This window comes from Callospermophilus lateralis, chromosome 6 (assembly GCF_048772815.1).
Source record: "Callospermophilus lateralis isolate mCalLat2 chromosome 6, mCalLat2.hap1, whole genome shotgun sequence".
Classification (NCBI taxonomy): Eukaryota; Metazoa; Chordata; class Mammalia; order Rodentia; family Sciuridae; genus Callospermophilus; species Callospermophilus lateralis.
In genome coordinates, this window is record NC_135310.1 from 94,953,834 (window position 1) to 94,972,737 (window position 18,904).

At 34.5% G+C, this 18,904-nt stretch overlaps 1 protein-coding gene across 1 annotated transcript in view; it reads left to right on the plus strand.

Annotated features, from left to right (window-relative positions):
• Positions 1 to 18,904, plus strand: part of Eys (EGF-like photoreceptor maintenance factor) — a 1,514,165-nt gene that overhangs the window by 397,696 nt on the left and 1,097,565 nt on the right. Inside the window, 1 exon segment of the mRNA XM_077109730.1 lies at positions 1,081 to 1,202. Within this exon segment, the coding sequence (XP_076965845.1) occupies positions 1,081 to 1,202 (122 nt within the window).

Consider the following 18,904-nt stretch of genomic DNA (forward strand, 5'->3'; position numbering starts at 1 on the left):
GTTTCACACTAGCAGAGACCAGAAACATAACAAATCTCTACGTGGGATCCTGGTTTGGATCCCGAAACAAAAAAAGGACACTAATGGAAAAACTGGGGAAATTCAAGAAGGGTTAAAGATTAGCTAATAGTATTGTACCAGTGTTGATTTCTTCCTTTGGATAACTCTGCTATGTTTATCAAAGATGTTAACATTAGAGGAAACCAGATAAAGAATGTACAAAATTTTCCTATTGAAAAAAAGAAGAAGAAAGAAAGAAAGAAATCAAGATGCTGCTTAAATTCTGCACATTGCATTGAAAATTCTGTTGCCACCTAGGACCTAAGCATTCAATGAGAGTAATAGCAGGTACATACACAGAGGCAGAGTGGGAATGTAGATACATGGTGAATCCTGGAGATAATGAAGGACCCAGGGACTGTCTACAAATCCATTCTTGTCTATAAGTCCATTCTTGCTCCAATGACAATTCATGCTGTCACCATTTCCCTGAAACGTTTCAGATACTGGTTTTTTTTTTTTCCATCGTTAATGATAATTTAATTATTTAAAAATAGTATACTTACATGTGAAAGCTCTTTTTTTAAACTAAGGGTTAAGTAGATAAATATTAGCTTTCAGACCACTATTTGAAACTTACTTTGCAATTCATTTTCTACCCATAGAACTTTAACAACAAGTTAACTTGTATATTAAACCTAAAACAAACTAGGAAAGTTCATTGATGCAGAAATTAGCTACTAATTATGTTTTGTGTGCTGCCAAAAAGACTTGAGAGTGTGAGAAAAATGGATATATATATATCAAACTGTTATCAAATGTCCATTTTAATCTTTGTTATTTCATATAATTAAAGTTTTTTAAGTCAATAGAACTGAACAAGGTAGCAGTGTAGGAGATACTGTAGAGGACAGTGTGATAGAATATTAAATATAGAAATGTGTAATAGAGTATTAAAAATAGGAATTCACACTTCATTGTTTTAAAGGTGAAATGCATAGCTGATTACAACATTTTAAGAGTAATTTACATTACTGTATCTGTACTATGATTAAAAGAGTTTTCTCTTCTTTGTTTCAGCGCTTGGTGGCTTTTCCTGCTTATGCAACTCAAGTTATGCTGGACAAAGCTGTGAGTGGGACACTGATGACTGCATCCTGAATGTCTGTGAGCAAAATTCCACCCGCAAAGATCTGCATCTTGTTAGTATCCATTGGTCTTATTAATATATCTTACTGAAGAATAGCATACTTTAACCCCTACAAATACAGTAAACTTTTGCTCTATGGTATGTCCACATTTGAATACACCTACACATATTTTTTTAAGGTTAGGAACAGAAAATCAAACAATATTATTTTTAACTTCACTGTGTTAAAATATTTACTCAATGCCAGTTGTTATACATACTATATGAAAAATAGATTCATAGCTATCAGTGATTACTGCATTTGTATAAATTTTCAGAAATTCTTCTAAAAGTGCTATAAGTCTCACAGTCATTTTTTTGCCTAACTTGAGGTACTAAATTCACATACATACATTCACTGTCATTCACTGTCTTAACTTTTGCTGTGATTTCCATCGTGTGTTGAATACTCCATCATTTCCTTCATTCATCTGTACTGGTGCTGTCCCTTCTGTACATATCCATTTGTCATAGCCTTTGTCACAAGCATGTGCCATTCTGCCTTAAATGAACTGTGACACAGTTGGCAAATCAATGGGATCCCCTCCGGCTCCTCATTTCTCAGAAAGCCTGACATAAAACACATCTACTCAAGGTGGACTCACTTACTCACAAGCCTCAGAAAATAAATGACATACAACAAAAGTTAATGCTACAACACTGGTATAGGCTTATACTTTATTCTTTAGCAACAGAACCAATTTTTACAAAAAGACTACAGTAGTTGAAGTTAGAAAACAAGTCTTTTAAAAACAAATGTTTTCATCAAAATATTTTGACTATCATCAAGGGTCTGACACTGTTTTTACAACAAAAGGATAATTTGCAGCAATTTTTTTTTTGTTTCCCACAAGGAAGGTAGATTCATAAAAGAATAATTGTAATTAATGTTTGAATATACATGACCAGCACCAGGGATGATCCATATGTTTATTGAGCCACTATACAGGAATGTGTAGTTTCCTGTAGCTTCATCTCGATTCATAACAAACGTGTTATCTAAATCATGTTAATCTAATCCCAGACTCAGGGAAAACATTAAGAATGGGCAGGTGATACTACACTGGTCTCTGAGACAAGAGAAGTTCTTTCAAAGAAAAGGTTACCTCACCTGCACATAGGATGTAAGAGGTAGGTGTGTCCTTTTCTAGAACTTGTAGCTTCTGGATTGTATACATCTAGTTGCTGTTTTCAGGCCTCAGGTAGATGACTCTGAAGGCAGTAAAGACTCACAATTGAGAAACCCAGACCTATGATCCATTGTTGAATCCCTAAGTGAACTTCCCAGGTGCCATCTCAATAGGTGGAACTAATTATAAGAAATCATTATGGCCTCTTGTTTAGAAAGACTAATTTTCTTTTAGTTGTAGGTAAATTATCCAATGTGGCACATTCATGTATGATTGATTTTTTTTAATCCTATGGCTTCAGCTGCAACTTCAAAAATAATAGTTTTTTTATTAGTAGAAAGAGCTTCATACCCCAAAACATGGCATTTCACTTCTAGGCCTGACCACAACTTTTGTGTATGACACTAAGCTTGGTCATTTGACAAGTCAGGGGCTGACTTTAGAGGATGAATCATACCAAACCATAGAACATGCAAATATACTATTTTTTTCCATTATCTACTTTCCAAATTTCCTATAGGAACTTATTCAGACTAACTTTAGTACAGGCTCAAATTCTTGATTACTATTTCTAGAAATTATTAAAACTAGAATAACAGAGAAAGCAGGAAAGTTAAAAAAATCAAGTTTCTTAATAAATTTCACTTAGATTATCTATGTGACTAATTAATTAAAACCTATGTTTATACACAAGGGGACTATTGAAAGTATTTAATGCATATGTAAATTCACACACATTATATATCAGTTTCAAGGAAAGAACTGTCATTGGCTTTGTGATATCTGTTCCAAGATTAGTGTTGTGAACACAACAATTTGTTTTTAAAAAGTTAAGTTATGTTCAAAGTATTTTGTACCATGTTGATATTGCGTCTGGGCCCCAAGACTATCCTCACATTTGATAATTCCCAAGAAAGACTTAGAAGAGTTGTTTTACTCTTTGATAGTGTTTATTATAATGCAAATTTATAGGTTAAAAACAGAAAAGAAATGACACACAAGATCAAGTCTAGGAAAAACCTGGGATGTACATCCCACATGTTCAAGTCTTAAAGATACGTGGACAGTGTTTAAATATCAGAAACAACTCGGAACAATGTGTATGGAGTGTTGCCAACCAGGGAAGCTCATGTATGCCATGGTGTTCAGAGTTTCTATTGTGGGTCACTCACAAAAGCATGGAGGTCCTACATCATTGAGTTTCCCTGACTGGTTTCCCACTCCTATAGTGATCAAGGTGACATAGCATTGACCTACAGCCCTAAGACTTGCAAAAAATATATATAAGTATATAGAGGAAAGAAAGACTTTCAGCATTAATTACATCATTAGAATGATATAGTTTGCATAATTGAAGGTATCAAGTTTCAAAGATATCATTATCAGTCATGATATTCAATGGCTCATATGTTCCAGTCCTTCGTAATATTCAGGCTTGGAGTACCCAAGTTTGCTCAGTTAACTTTGTTACTCAGATATTTGGGTAAATATTGAATTTTGGTATTATGACAAATGGTACATAATTAGAGAAACAACATATTCTATAATAATACACTGAAACAAACAAACAAAATTATCCCCAAGACATTCTGTCAAAGAGAACGGGCTAAAATAAACTCATACTTTTGAAATAAAGCTTGAACTAGACATTATAAATACATGAAATAGAGTAAGGTTCAACTTGAGCTTTACATTTTCTTTTTTTCACTAACTCATTGGTGAAAAAATAAGCTATGAAATGCTGAATGTTTTGTGATGGAAGATAAAATTAGAAAGATATAGAGTAGAATTTTTCTAAAGAATTTGTAATAATCCTTAAACACAGAAAGATGACTTTATTTCATCTACAAGGCATTCATTCACATTTGGCAAGAGTCAGCAGCCTGTCTGTTGCAGGGCAGGACCCTAGACCAGCCCAGGCACTCACAATCACAGGAAGCTTGCTGCTTCTTTACGCTTGGTGTATGTCTAGCTTTAAATTAACCTTTTCACACATGCCACATTATCTTCTGATTATATGGCAGCACCATGATGTTGAATTTAGAATATAAAGCAGAAAATCAGGAGACTTTCAAAGCACAGTGAGAGGTTCTCCGTAACAATGAGCCAATTTTCTTCTTTTCCTTTTTTTTTATGGTTCAATAAACCTAAATAAACAATGAGACTGAGAAAAGAATGTTGAATTTTTATCAAATAATAAGATACAAATGTTAAAAACAGGTATCCTGAGAATTAGCCCCTCCTGTAACTGTCATAGGCATATTTGAAAGTAACTATTTCTTTGTGGTTGTTTAAATATGTATGATCAAATTAGTCTAGTATTTTCCTCTCATTTTATTTTCAGTTTCCTCTGTATCCTACATGAATAATGAATGATTAATTTTAATAACAGCAGGAGAAACAAAAATAGTGCAATAGAACTAATATGTGAAAAGAACAGAGTTTTTATTCATATACAACTATATGAACACTCAGACATATGATACACTACAGATTTACATTTTCTCCTGTGTAGCCAAAACAAACTGAGTGTTCTAGTAATAAATAAATATTTTTTTCCCCTTGCCAACTACATGGCCGGAAAGTTCATGTTAGTCCTTTGAGAGTTAGCTGTTTTCTCCTGTTGAGATTATAAATGCGGGGGTTGGATCAAGTGGCTGCTATTAAAATGCCTATTGTGCCACCTCTTGTCCCTTTTAAAGATAGGTTAATCTGCTAAATGATTCTAATCCTTGCATGCCATATTTGATGCCCTGGACCTTTTCTGCTTCTCTCCCCGCAAGCACATAATGCTTAGCTGGTTAGTAGGCAGGTCCTAATGCTTCTACAATATGTCCAATTGCACTATCTGAAACCTCCAGATTCTGCACTGTCTTTAGGATTACAAATCTCCTATCAGCGCACAATCCACTGCTCACTGTCACATTCTTCAACCTTCATTTCTTTCATGCCCTCCCTCTCCCTAAAGATTTGCTTAATCTGATTTGATGAAAATTAAACAGAGGTTCCTACTCAGTGTCAGAGCTTGGTAATGCCTGAATTCTTAAAACTCAAAGAATTGTTTCAACAATATCCTGATGGAGAAAAGAAAAGAAATAATTTCTGCAACAACAACAACAAAGACAATGGTAAATTAGATTATTCAGAATTTCCCTGTTACATAGGAAGGTGGCAAAATTTTCCATCCTTAAATATCTTAGATCATAAATATGACCTTTATATTGACGGTCTTATGTCTTAATATTGCATTTAAGTCATGGGTTTTATGGAATTTTGCCTAAAATGTCAGACCTGATAGAATTAGTTTTTCTATACTCATTGTTTAACATGTTTGTGTTAAACTTCTTTTAAGAATAACTTAAAAGGGTACAGAGAGAATTTGGAAATTGTCTGACTTTGACATGAATTTGCTCTGCTTTACTGCTTAATGTATTTGAGCCATAAAATTTAAAAAAATGTAATATTTACTCAAGTTCACTACATATAGTTTTATTTTATTGATTTAAGGACTATATAGCTTTGCATTTTACTTTCATATCATTATATATGTGTATACACACACATATACAAGCTATTGCCAATTACAGGCATTTAAGTATGGGCAGTACCAATTATATCAGTTTCTTCAATAAAACTTAAGAATTGGAATAAATTGTTTTTAAGTAGGGCATTGTCTTTTAAAAAGCACATGCTTAAAGAAGGCTGGGCATGAAATCCAGTAGTTAGGGTGCATGCTTAGGCTATGCAAAGATGTGCAAGGTCTGGGTTGAATCGCCAGCAGAAGGAGAGAGAGAGAGAAATAAAGGAAGGAAGGAAATGAAACACCAAAGTTATAAATAAATCTACACTAAAGAAAAATTGCAAGATTAGAGCATGCATATACTTAGCATTCTTATTTAGTATGTGGGCCCAAACACCTGGATAATTTGTGCCTTCTGATTTTGGTGTGTACTTCTGAGATTCACTGGACAGTGTATTTAGATGGCATTTCCTAGCTTTAAAATTCCATACTATTAAGGCTGGAACATAAGGGTTTCTATTCGTCTGTACTGATAATTGATCATGATATTACAAAACTCCTAAAATAGAAAAAAAAAAGAGAGAATTATCTGAAAGGTCAAGAGATTTAGCCTCTCCTTTAGCTTCATATTTCAAGGCATCTTCCTTTTATAATACTATTCTTTTTTTTTTTTTTGATTCGCCATCTGTTTCAGTATTTTTTTAAAAACAAAGGGAATAAATTCTAAACATTGCAATTACATTCATATTGTGACTAGATAACAATATATTGCTTTCCACTCACTGTTGTAATAACTTAGTGAACTGTCATCCTCCCTGTATATTGACATTTGCTAATCAGAAAATCAGTGCATGAAATCATAGCTTCTTTTAGAGACTGGGTATAATGTTTGAAATCATTTTAGGAGTATTAAAAATAATCAATGATTGATTGATTTTAATTATATCCCAAATGTTCAGTTAAGACTGTTGATTAAATTGAGTAGTTGCAACATCTCTAGCAGTGAATACATAGCCAAAACTTTAATCTAAATCTTGATGTGTAAGCTGAAAACCAATCTCATAGTTAAAAGAGGCACTGCAGTGACTGGGTCACACAAAACAAGGTTCTTTGGACCTGGCCATTCTAAATTCCGTAATTTGTTTATACAGACTTCAGATCTACCTATAATTTAATGCTCAGAGTTCAACTTTTATTATATAGATCCTAAGTTTAAGAATATACTGAGAAAATTTAGTGTTGCATTTATTCCTATGATTCTACCCTTTCTACAATAGAACATGGAATTGTTTTTCCTGTACAGAACATGACTAACACAGAATTTTAGTTCTTTCATCTCATGGTCTATACATTTTTTTCAATACATTCCTGTCAATTGTCAATTTTAAGTATGTTTATTATGCCTGTCTGAAGCATCCCCATTTCTTTCCCTCAAATCTGTTCTTTGGAATCTATGTTTGCTCTGAAATGAATAATCAAAATTCGGGGGATTACATACAATGTAGAAGTAAACAGAACCTAAGAAAAGATGTGTTGATCCAACTGAATAAACAAATATATGAACATTAATGCTTTAGACTTTTTAAATCTATTTTGGAAGCTCAGACATATTTTTCTTTCTTTCTTATTTCAAGATTCATTACAGAAAAGAGAGGTTTACAGATGGTTGAATTTTGAGGCTTAAGAAATCCATGGAGCAGTATTGAATTTCATAAATATTGGGTGAGAACATAACAGATCAGTGAGAGGAATTTTCCATTTTCAGTCTCTCTAATAAAAATGGACAGTTCCTAGAAATTGTCTAGTTTAAAAAATGATTTAGAAGAAACTGAACACCATTTTTATCGCTAATATTAGTCAAAGAGCATAAATAAGTGAATTTGTTCATTTTCAAAGAATTATGGAACCAATTAAGCTTAAGTTCATTTCAAAATAAACATTGTACTTTTTTATTATTTGAATAACTATAATTGTGACTCCTCTCTGTAAAACTTATTTCTGAGAAATCAGTGGGAGATTACAGTCCACAGTAGCTGTTTTTTTTTTTCCTAAAAAACGTTCTTTCTGCCATTTAGATGTATGCTATTTTTCAGTCTTTATAAATTGTCGCCCCAAACTAATGTTCTGTGGGCATTATGTTCACATATTATTTTTAGGAAAATCAGAAAGGAATAAAATACACATCTTCCTTCAGGATGACATGTTTCTTCAACAATATATTATAAACTGACAACCATACCTTTCAAAGAGTAGTAGATCCTTTATCTTCATCACTGAAGAACTCAATTACTAGCTTCCCATTTCATTCAACCTCCCCTCATTGTCTGTAAAAGGCTTTATCCAAAGTGAAAAAATCTAGAAAATTCAGGATAAAATAGGACATCTATGTATAGAAATAAGTTTATGTGCAGGAATATATGTATGCATGAATACACATACACAGAAAAGAGAATACAGGTGTTCCATAGTCATCCATGAACCATTCTAAGTAAAAGAAAAATTATACATTTCATAAAAATAGTTCTGGAAATGAAATCAGTTGCTTCATACTATGAAGTTGTCTTGCTTTTTCTATAGACTGTGGATATAGATGAGATATATATTTAATTTACATTTATTAGAGCTAGGACATGAATAACCTCTTTCTTTAAATTGATGAAGAGAATTGGTTGGGAATAATAGTCAGTGGTATTGTGTTCATAATAGTGTTATACTGTTAGCATATACTTTAATATCAAAAGGATGAGTTTGGAAGAGAAAGTTGGATTTGAGATAGATAGCTTTGCTCTCACTGGCTGTATTATCTCAAAAAAGATACTTAACTTTCTGTGCCTTATCAGTTCAATTTAATAAAGAATATGTTAATAGTAGCTAATTTGTAGATTGCTATGAAATTAAATACAAATGATTCATGTCTTTTACTGCGTATTAAATCTGTAACATACTGCTTGCCACATAAAAAGCAACTAGTCAGCCGGGTGTGGTGGCACACACCTATGTTCCCAGCAACTCAGAAGGCTAAGGTAGGAGGATCTAACTTTTAAATCTAGCCTCTGCAATGTAGCGAGGACATAAGCAACTTAGCAAGAATCTGTTTCAAAATAAAAAATAAAAAGAACTGAGAATGTAGCTTGGTGGCAGAGTGCTCCTAGAATCAATCCCTAGAAAACAAAACAAATAGTAAACAAAACTAAGAGGACGGGGGCAGGAGGGCTGGGGTTGTGGCTCAGTGGCCTAGCATGTGTGAGGCACTGGGTTTGATTTTCAGCACCACATGTAAATAAGTAAATAAATAAAATAAATATCCATCAACAACTAATAAAAATATTAAAACAACAATAGCAACAACAATAAAATAGCCACTAATAAAATATATCTCATGCTGAATGATAATGATGATCATTATCATGGTGATAATTTTAACTCTGAAGAAAAATAAGTTTCGCTGAGTAGGGCTAAAACACTTTGAATTTCAAAGCAAGGGTACTTTACTCAAGCTTGTGGAACTGAGTTACAATAAACTGTGATCCAGTATTTTTTTTTTTTGTTAAAAATAATTTATTTACTGACCATTTAATTTCATTATTGGTACATTCATTTTATGCTAAATTTATATGTATATATGAATGCCAAATCACCACTGCTGTTTCTAAGAATCTAAGAGTATTATGGATTCACCCTGGGGATTCTGAATTAGTAAACGGGAGGTGAGTTTGAACCACTGTGTTTTTAAAATCTTCACCAGAGGATCCAGGTGCAGAGCCATATGTATATATGAATGCTAATTTCTACATATATACATATATAAATTTATATATATGAATGCTAATTTATATATGACAGCTAACATTGCATTGTTTTATTGTAGTTTTTATCATGATGTACTGGTTACTGTTCCTGTGGGTGAGTATTATGTTTACTTTTAAACTTACATCCTCAAGGCTGAGTTAGGACAGTGGCTAGAACACAGTAGTATGCCAATAAGGAGGGAGGAGAGAGAGAAAGGGAGGGAGAGCACAGGAGTCAGATTTTACTCACTTTTCTTTAACTATTTTAAAATTTCTCTCATGGAGTGAAAAGCCCACAGTCTAGACTCAAGCCTGCATCCCAGAGATTTGGCAGCTACTGCTAACTTCTGTTAGACATGATCTCAGCCTCTTGGGGAATCTTAGGTCATCTTTTAAGGCTTGCAGTAAGATTGCTACATTTCTACTGAAATGTTCTGCATCTGATAGACACAAAGCAGAACACCGTGGCCTGATCCTTCTCCCTTCAGGTATCCAGCCTTTAATCTGGCTAACTCCACCTAAATCTTATCAGTGCTACAGCATTCCAGGTCAGCTTCCCTGATTTAAGTCACTGGCCTTTTCTGACCTCTCAGAACAAGAAAATCTCCCTTGGTCTAACTGCTGTGCTTAAAAGACTAAGAACAAAATTCTGCCCTCTATACTTTAGAAAGTTTGAAATGAAAACGGAAGACACAAATGTGCTTGATATGGAAATAAATGTGGATAAGTAGGTGAACATAATTAAGTAGAGACATAGAAACAGGTATAGAGGTTGTTACTAATTCTATGACTCTGAAATATACAATTATGGACTAGTTGCACGTCAAAAAGTATAGATATGACTTTGTTCTGTGGTATGCTTTTTCAGAACACCTTTTATAGTTCACTGGTGTATCAGAAGATATTTTGCAGAGAAAAATGTGAGATGAATGGAGATGAAGCAGATTTCTCAGGATCACACAATAAAACACAGCAGAGTTAGGACAGGTCTACTGATCACAAATTTTCCTCAAGTTTCCCTTTATGTCCTAAGCCATGCTGTACCCATGAAAGAAGTAGAACTTGAATTCATTTCCCTCTATTCCTTATAAAATTGGGGTTGGGGCACAGATTCCTAGACAAACCAATATTTCAGAGGCTCGACAACACATCTAAATCACCACTGCTGTTTCTAAGAATGTAAGAGTATTATGGATTTGCCCTGGGGATTCTGATTGAGTAAACAGGAGGTGAGGTTGAGCCATGGTGTTTTTAAAATCCTTACCAGAGGATCCAGGTGCAGAGCCAAATCACATAAATATCAGACTATCCACATTCTCTAGATTGTATAAAGCATAGTAATTTATGTTCATAAACATGTTTATGGAGCTCTCAGCACCCAGCTGATGCTAATCTGTGGGGAAGTGTGCATTGAGAAGTGTAGCAAGCATAGTGTAGGGAATAGTCTACCATCAGGTGACAGGACCCAGTCACAGACACTGAAATGCATATGTTAGTTTCTCAGTCTCTTAATGATTGAAGCTTATGGGAATTCAGAGCTAGAACTTTAAAAACTAAATTTTGAGTTTAAAATTTAGGACTACAATAAAGAGGATGCTAAGCATTCCTTTCTCTCATATGGGAATATTTTAAGGAAAAAATATTTCCCTCTTCAAATTTTGGTGACCAATTCTAGCAGCCCTAGGCAAAAAAGTGGCTCTTAAAGAAAACTGATAGGGAAAGAACAGGCAGATCATCTAATACATTTTATTAGGGACTGGTTTGAAGACTAAAGGAAAAATGCAGTTTTAGGGAATTATTTTCCAGAATGTACAATGTTTATGATGTGAGGGCTGGGGATGTGTTTCATGATAGTTGCCTATCATGCATAAGGCCTTGAGTCTGATCCCCAGCACTTTGGCAAAAATAAAATAAGTGTGTGTGTTTCTGCATGTGTTTTGTAGTATCATGGGATACTACAGAATTTGAGAAAGTGACACCAATATTTTGCTACTCAACTAAGATTTTCGTCTGTAATTTTGGACAGGAGCTGTAAGTATAAATTATCTCCAAGGTAAACTGAATCCTCATGTTACAAGCATCCTGGTGCATGCTGAGAAGTGCTATTCAAGGAATCTTACCAAAGCTTGGAAGAGAACCAGAACTATAAAGGCCATATAAATTAATAATAAATGGGCATTTTAGTCGTAGAAATGCAACAAGAAACTTACACTTGAAGTTTCTGGGTGCAGTTGCACTATACCCAAGAAAGACTACGGGGCAGGAACATTGATCCTTAGGCTTATAGACTAGTTACTAAAACAAAATTTACTACAGGATTAAAAATATACTACTGGAAAATAATTTGTAATCTTATTAACTTGGCAGCTTTTTTCTTTCATAGGAGATTCAGTTCATTAAATTAGAAGCTAATGATTAAAGTAACTGGAACAGGTGTTAGCCAAAGAATTTGAACATTCAAACGGTTTAAAACTTGGATCAGTTTATCCAACTGCCTACTAATAAGGAGTAGGAAAGGAGTTTAAATTATCCTTATTATTGCAGTTGAATGCATTTTAGAACTTGTGCATGGTGTGATTTTTATGCCTGATCAGTGAGAGAATCAGAAATAATCAGGATACAGAGCATAAGAAGCACTCATGGAATGGGGTGGAAAATTAAGGAGAATCCAGCAATAGGCACTAAAAAAACATTTGGAGTTGGCGATAGTGTCATGGCGTGAGAGCAGGTTAAGACGAAATACACAGAAGTACATTATAGATGGTAACTGCAGCACCATGATTTTCATGGCAAGTATTTATTGCCTGGCCACAGATTTCATCCTTCAGATGGCTGGGAGTTTGTCAAGTGAATGGCCTCAACCACATAATTTACCCATGAGGTGAGGGTAAAAAGCAATATTTAATCAAAGCTATTTACCTGGGAAAAGAGTAATTTAAATGTACATGCAAAGAACAAAATTCTCCAAAATTTGACATCAAAGATGTTTTACTAAATGTACCACACACAAGAAAGAATGACTTTTATAATAGGTAAATATTCTAAAATATTGCACTTTGATTCAGTCAGAAATAGGTTTTTAAGGATAAACTAGAAATTTACCACAAATTTTAATTTTAATTTAAAAAATTCAATTTAACAGGAAAATGTCATGAGAGAAAAATAACTGTCCTCAGCTTCTTTTGTATTATTGAGAACTATTATAATATGCTGATAATCAAACATCAAAATATCCCAAAGGTTTTGAAATCTTTCTTTTTTTTTTTTTAAATATTAGAAAAATTTATTCAAAACACATCAAGAAGATAGCATATTTACCCAGATATGCAAGGTTTGTTCAACATATGCAAATGAATAAATATAATTACCACATAAATAGAATTAAGAAGGAGAATCACATGATCATCTCAATAGACGCAGAAAGGCCCTTGATAAAATCCAGCACACATTCATGTTAAAAAAAAAAAAAAAAAAACTGGAGAAATGAAAGAAGGAAGAACTTATCTCAACATTATAAGGGCTATATATGATAAAACCAAAGCCAACGTCATACTGAATAGAGAAAGCACATGGAAGCATTTTCTATAATCTGAGGAACAAGATAAGGATATCCACTCTCATCCCTCCTACTCAATATAGTTCTTTTTTTTTTTTTTTATTGGTTGTTCAAAACCCTACAAAGCTCTTGACATATCATATTTCATACATTAGCATACATTAGCTTCAAGTGAGTTATGAACTCCCTTTTTTACCCCAAGTACAGATTGCAGAATCACATGGGTTACACATCCACATTTTTACATAATACCATAATAGTAACTGTTGTATTCTGCTACCTTTCCTATCCTCTACTATCCCCCCTCCCCTCCCCTCCCATCTTCTCTCTCTACCCCTTCTACTGTAATTCATTTCTCACCTTGTTTATTTTCCCATTCCACTTACAACCTCTTATATGTAATTTAGTATAACAATGAGGGTCTCCCTCCGTTTCCATGCAATTCCCCTTTTCTCTCCCTTTCCCTCCCACCTCATGTCTCTGTTTAATGTTAATCTTTTCTTCCTGCTCTTCCTCCCTGCTTTATTCTTAGTTGCTCTCATTATATCAAAGATGACATTTGGTATTTGTTTTTTAGGGATTGGCTAGCTTCACTAAGCATAATCTGCTCTAGTGCCATCCATTTCCCTGCAAATTCCAAGATTTTGTCATTTTTGAGTGCTGCGTAATACTCCATGGTGTATAGATGCCACATTTTTTTAATCCATTCATCCATTGAAGGGCATCTGGGTTGGTTCCACAATCTAGCTATTGTAAATTGTGCTGCTATGAACATCGATGTGGCAGTATCCCTGTAATACGCTCTTTTAAGGTCTTCAGGGAATAGTCCGAGAAGGGCAATAGCTGGGTCAAATGGTGGTTCCATTCCCAGCTTTCCCAGGAATCTCCGTACTGCTTTCCAAATTGGCCGCACCAATTTGCAGCCCCACCAGCAATGTACAAGAGAACCCTTTTCCCCACAACCTCGCCAGCACTTGTTGTTGTTTGATTTCATAATGGCTGCCAATCTTACTGGAGTGAGATGGTATCTTAGGGTGGTTTTGATTTGCATTTCTCTGACTGCTAGAGATGATGAGCATTTTTTCATGTACTTGTTGATTGATTGTATGTCCTCCTCTGAGAAGTTTCTGTTCAGGTCCTTGGCCCATTTGTTGATTGGGTTATTTGTTATCTTATTGTCTAATTTTTTGAGTTCTTTGTATATTCTGGATATTAGGGCTCTATCTGATGTATGAGGAGTAAATATTTGTTCCCATGATGTAGGCTCCCTATTTACTTCTCTTATTGTTTCTCTTGCTGTGAAAAAACTTTTTAGTTTAAGTAAGTCCCATTTGTTGATTCTTGCTATTAACTCTTGTGCTATGGGTGTCCTATTAAGGAATTTGGAGCCCGACCCCACTATATGTAGATCGTAGCCAACTCTTTCTTCTATCAGACGCAGAGTCTCTGATTTGATATCAAGGTCTTTGATCCATTTTGAGTTAACTTTTGTGCATGGTGAGAGGAGGGGGTTCAGTTTCATTTTGTTGCATATGGATTTCCAGTTTTCCCAACACCATTTGTTGAAGATGCTATCCTTCCTCCATTGCATGTTTTTAGCCCCTTTATCAAATATAAGATAGTTGTAACTTTGTGGATTGGTCTCTGTGTCCTCTATTCTGTACCATTGGTCCACCCGCCTGTTTTGGTACCAGTACCATGCTGTCTTTGTTACTATTGCTCTGTAGTATAGTTTGAAATCTGGTATCGCTATACCACCTGATTTGCACTTCCTGCTTAGAATTGCTTTTGCTATTCTGGGTCTTTTATTTTTCCATATGAATTTCATGATTGCTTTATCTATTTCTACAAGCAATGCCCTTGGGATTTTGATTGGCATTGCATTAAACCTATATAGAACTTTTGGTAATATCGCCATTTTGATGATGTTAGTTCTGCCTATCCATGAACAGGGTATATTTTTCCATCTTCTAAGATCTTCTTCTACTTCTCTCTTTAGGGTTCTGTAGTTTTCATTGTATAAATCTTTCACCTCTTTTGTTAGGTTGATTCCCAAGTATTTTATTTTTTTTGAGGATATTGTGAATGGAGTGGTTTTCCTCATTTCCATTTCAGAAGTTTTGTTGCTGATATACAGGAATGCCTTTGATTTATGCGTGTTGATTTTATATCCTGCTACTTTGCTGAATTCATTTATTAGTTCTAGTAGTTTTTTTGTAGACCCTTTTGGGTCTTCTAGGTATAAAATCATGTCATCCGCAAATAATGATAATTTAAGTTCTTCATTTCCAGTTTTTATGCCTTTAATTTCTTTTGTCTGTCTAATTGCTCTGGTCAGTGTTTCAAGAACTATATTGAATAGAAGTGGTGATAGAGGGCATCCCTGTCCTGTTCCAGATTTTAGAGGGAATGCCTTCAATTTTTCTCCATTCAGAATGATGCTAGCCTGAGGCTCAGCATAGATAGCTTTTACAATGTCAAGGTAATTTCCTGTTATCCCTAGTTTTTCTAATGTTTTGAACATAAAGGGATGCTGTATTTTGTCGAATGCTTTTTCTGCGTCTATCGAGATGATCATATAGTTCTTATCTTTAAGTCTATTGATGTGGTGAATAACATTTATTGATTTCCGTATATTGAACCATCCTTGCATCCCAGGGATGAATCCTACTTGATCATGTTGCACAATTTTTTTGATGTGCCTTTGTATCCGATTCGCCAGAATTTTATTGAGGATTTTTGCATCTAGGTTCATCAGGGATATTGGTCTGTAGTTTTCTTTCTTTGAGGTGTCTTTGTCTGGTTTCGGAATCAACGTGATGTTGGCCTCATAGAATGAATTTGGAAGAGCTCCCTCTTTTTCTATTTCCTGAAATAACTTGAAAAGTATTGGTATTAATTCTTCTTTAAAAGTTTTGTAAAACTCCGCTGTATACCCATCCGGTCCTGGGCTTTTCTTGGTGGTTAGTCTCTTGATTGCTTCTTCAATTTCCTCCATTGATATTGGTCTGTTCAAATTGTGTGTATCCTCCTGACTCAGTCTGGGCAAATCATATGTCTTAAGAAATTTATCGATGTCTTCACTATCTTCTATTTTATTGGAATATAGGTTTTCAAAATAATTTCTAATTGTCTTCTGTATTTCTGTAGCATCTGTTGTGATATTGCCTTTTTCATCCCGTATGTTAGTAATTTGAGTTCTCTCTCTTCTTCTCTTCGTTAGCATGGCTAAGGGTCTGTCAATCTTGTTTATTTTTTCGAAGAACCAACTTTTAGTTTTGTTGATTTTTTCAATAGTTTCTTTTGTTTCAATTTCGTTGATTTCCGCTCTGATTTTAATTATTTCTTGCCTTCTGCTGCATTTGCTGTTGTTTTGTTCTTCCTTTTCTAGGGCTTTGAGATGAAGTGTGAGCTCATTTATTTGTTGGTTTTTCTTTTTTTTGAGGAATGACCTCCAGGCGATGAATTTCCCTCTTAAAACTGCTTTCATTGTGTCCCATAGATTCCGATAAGTTGTGTCTGTATTTTCATTTATCTCTAAGAATTTTTTGATTTCCTCCTTTATGTCTTCTGTAACCCATTGATCATTCAGTAACATATTGTTCATTTTCCATGTGATATAGGATTTTCCCATCCTTCTTTTATCATTGATTTCCAGTTTCATTCCATTATGATCAGATAAAATGCATGGTATTATCTCCACCCCTTTATATTTACTGAGGTTTGCCCTATGGCATAATATATGGTCTATTTTTGAGAAGGATCCATGTGCTGCTGAGAAAAAAGTATATCCACTTGATGATGGTTGATATATTCTATATACGTCAGTTAAGTCTAGGTTATTGATTGTGTTATTTAGATCTATAGTTTCTTTATTCAACTTTTGTTTGGAGGATCTGTCCAATGGTGAGAGAGGTGTGTTGAAGTCACCCATAATTATTGTATTGTGGTCTATTTGATTCTTGAACTTGAGGAGAATTTGTTTTATGAACGTCGCAGCACCATTATTTGGTGCATAAATATTGATAATTGTTATGTCTTGTTGGTGAATGGTTCCTTTTAACAGTATATAATGGCCTTCCTTATCCCTTTGGATTAACTTAGTCTTGAAGTCGATTTTGTTCGATATGAGGATGGCCACACCTGCTTGTTTGCGAGGACCGTGTGCATGGTATATTTTTTCCCAACCTTTCACCTTCAGCCTGTGTATGTCTTTTCCTGTCAGATGTGTCTCCTGGAGGCAGCATATTGTTGGATTTGTTTTTTTAATCCATGTTACCAGTCTATGTCGCTTTATTGGAGAGTTTAAACCATTAATGTTTAGAGTTACTATTGCTATATGGTTTGTACTTCCATCCATGTTTGATTATTTGTCTCTCTCTTTTTTTTTTTTTTTAAATTTAGTTTATTTCTCCATGATTAGCTTTCCCCCCTCCGTCAGTCTTTACTGGGGCACTTCCCACTGTTGGCTTTGGTTATTGTTTCTCATTTCTTCCTCGTGTAGTGTTTTGCTCAAGATATTTTGCAATGCTGGTTTTCTGGCTGCAAATTCTTTTAGCTTTTGTTTATCATGAAAGATTTTTATTTCGTTGTCGTACCTGAAGCTTAATTTTGCTGGATACAGAATTCTTGGTTGGCATCCATTGTCTTTCAGTGTTTGAAATACGTTGTTCCAGGATCTTCTCGCTTTCAGTGTCTGTGATGAAAAATCCGCTGTTAACCTTATTGGTTTACCCCTGAATGTAATCTGCCTCCTTTCTCTTGTAGCTTTTAATATTTTCTCTTTGTTCTGTATATTGGATATCTTCATAACAATGTGTCTTGGCGTTGGTCTACTTTGATTTTGTATGCTCGGTGTTCTGTATGCATCTACAATTTGTATATCTGTTTCCTTTTTTATTTCTGGAAAGTTTTCTGTAATTATTTCATGTAGTAGATTACACATTCCCTTGGTTTGAATCTCTGTGCCTTCCTCTATCCCGATCACTCTTAAATTTGGTTTTTTAATGTTATCACATATCTCTTGGATGCTTCTCTCGTGATTTTTAACCAGCCTATCAGAGTTGGCTAGACTCTTTTCAAGATGATATATTTTGTCTTCATTATCTGACGTTCTGGCTTCTACTTGCTCCACTCTGTTAGTGATACTCTCATTTGAGTTTTTAATTTGGTTTATAAGTTCCTTCATTTCTAAGATTATTGTCTGATTCTTTTTTATAATCTCTATCTCCTGATAAAGATGCTTAACTTCTTCTTTTGTCTGTTTTTGTAATTCGTTCTCAATGTGTTCTTTTGCTGCTTGAATTTGCTGTCTCGTATCCTCTTTAAGGTTCCATTCCATCTGTCTAAGGTATTCCTTGAGGTCTTTATATGACCATTTTTCTGATGAATCTATATTCTCCTGGATATTAGGCCTTCCTGCATTGTTTGTACTCCTTTCCTTCCTTGCTTTTTCATATTGCTTCTTGTTCTGTTTGACTACTGAGTTGTTGATTACTCCTATAAATTTATTTGTAATTCCCGGCAGGTCTCCTTTCAGCGGAATTTTGCTAGAAGTCCCTCAGCAGGCCGCATGCAGGTGAATTAATGGTCCTCTCTGCTCCCGTTACTGCGGAGGCATTGAAAGTGCTGCCTCCTTGCCGGCAGCCATATTGGGTCCTCCTTGAAATCTTTCTTTGAGGATATGGTCTCAATGCTATATTTTAGCCATTAGGAAGTTTG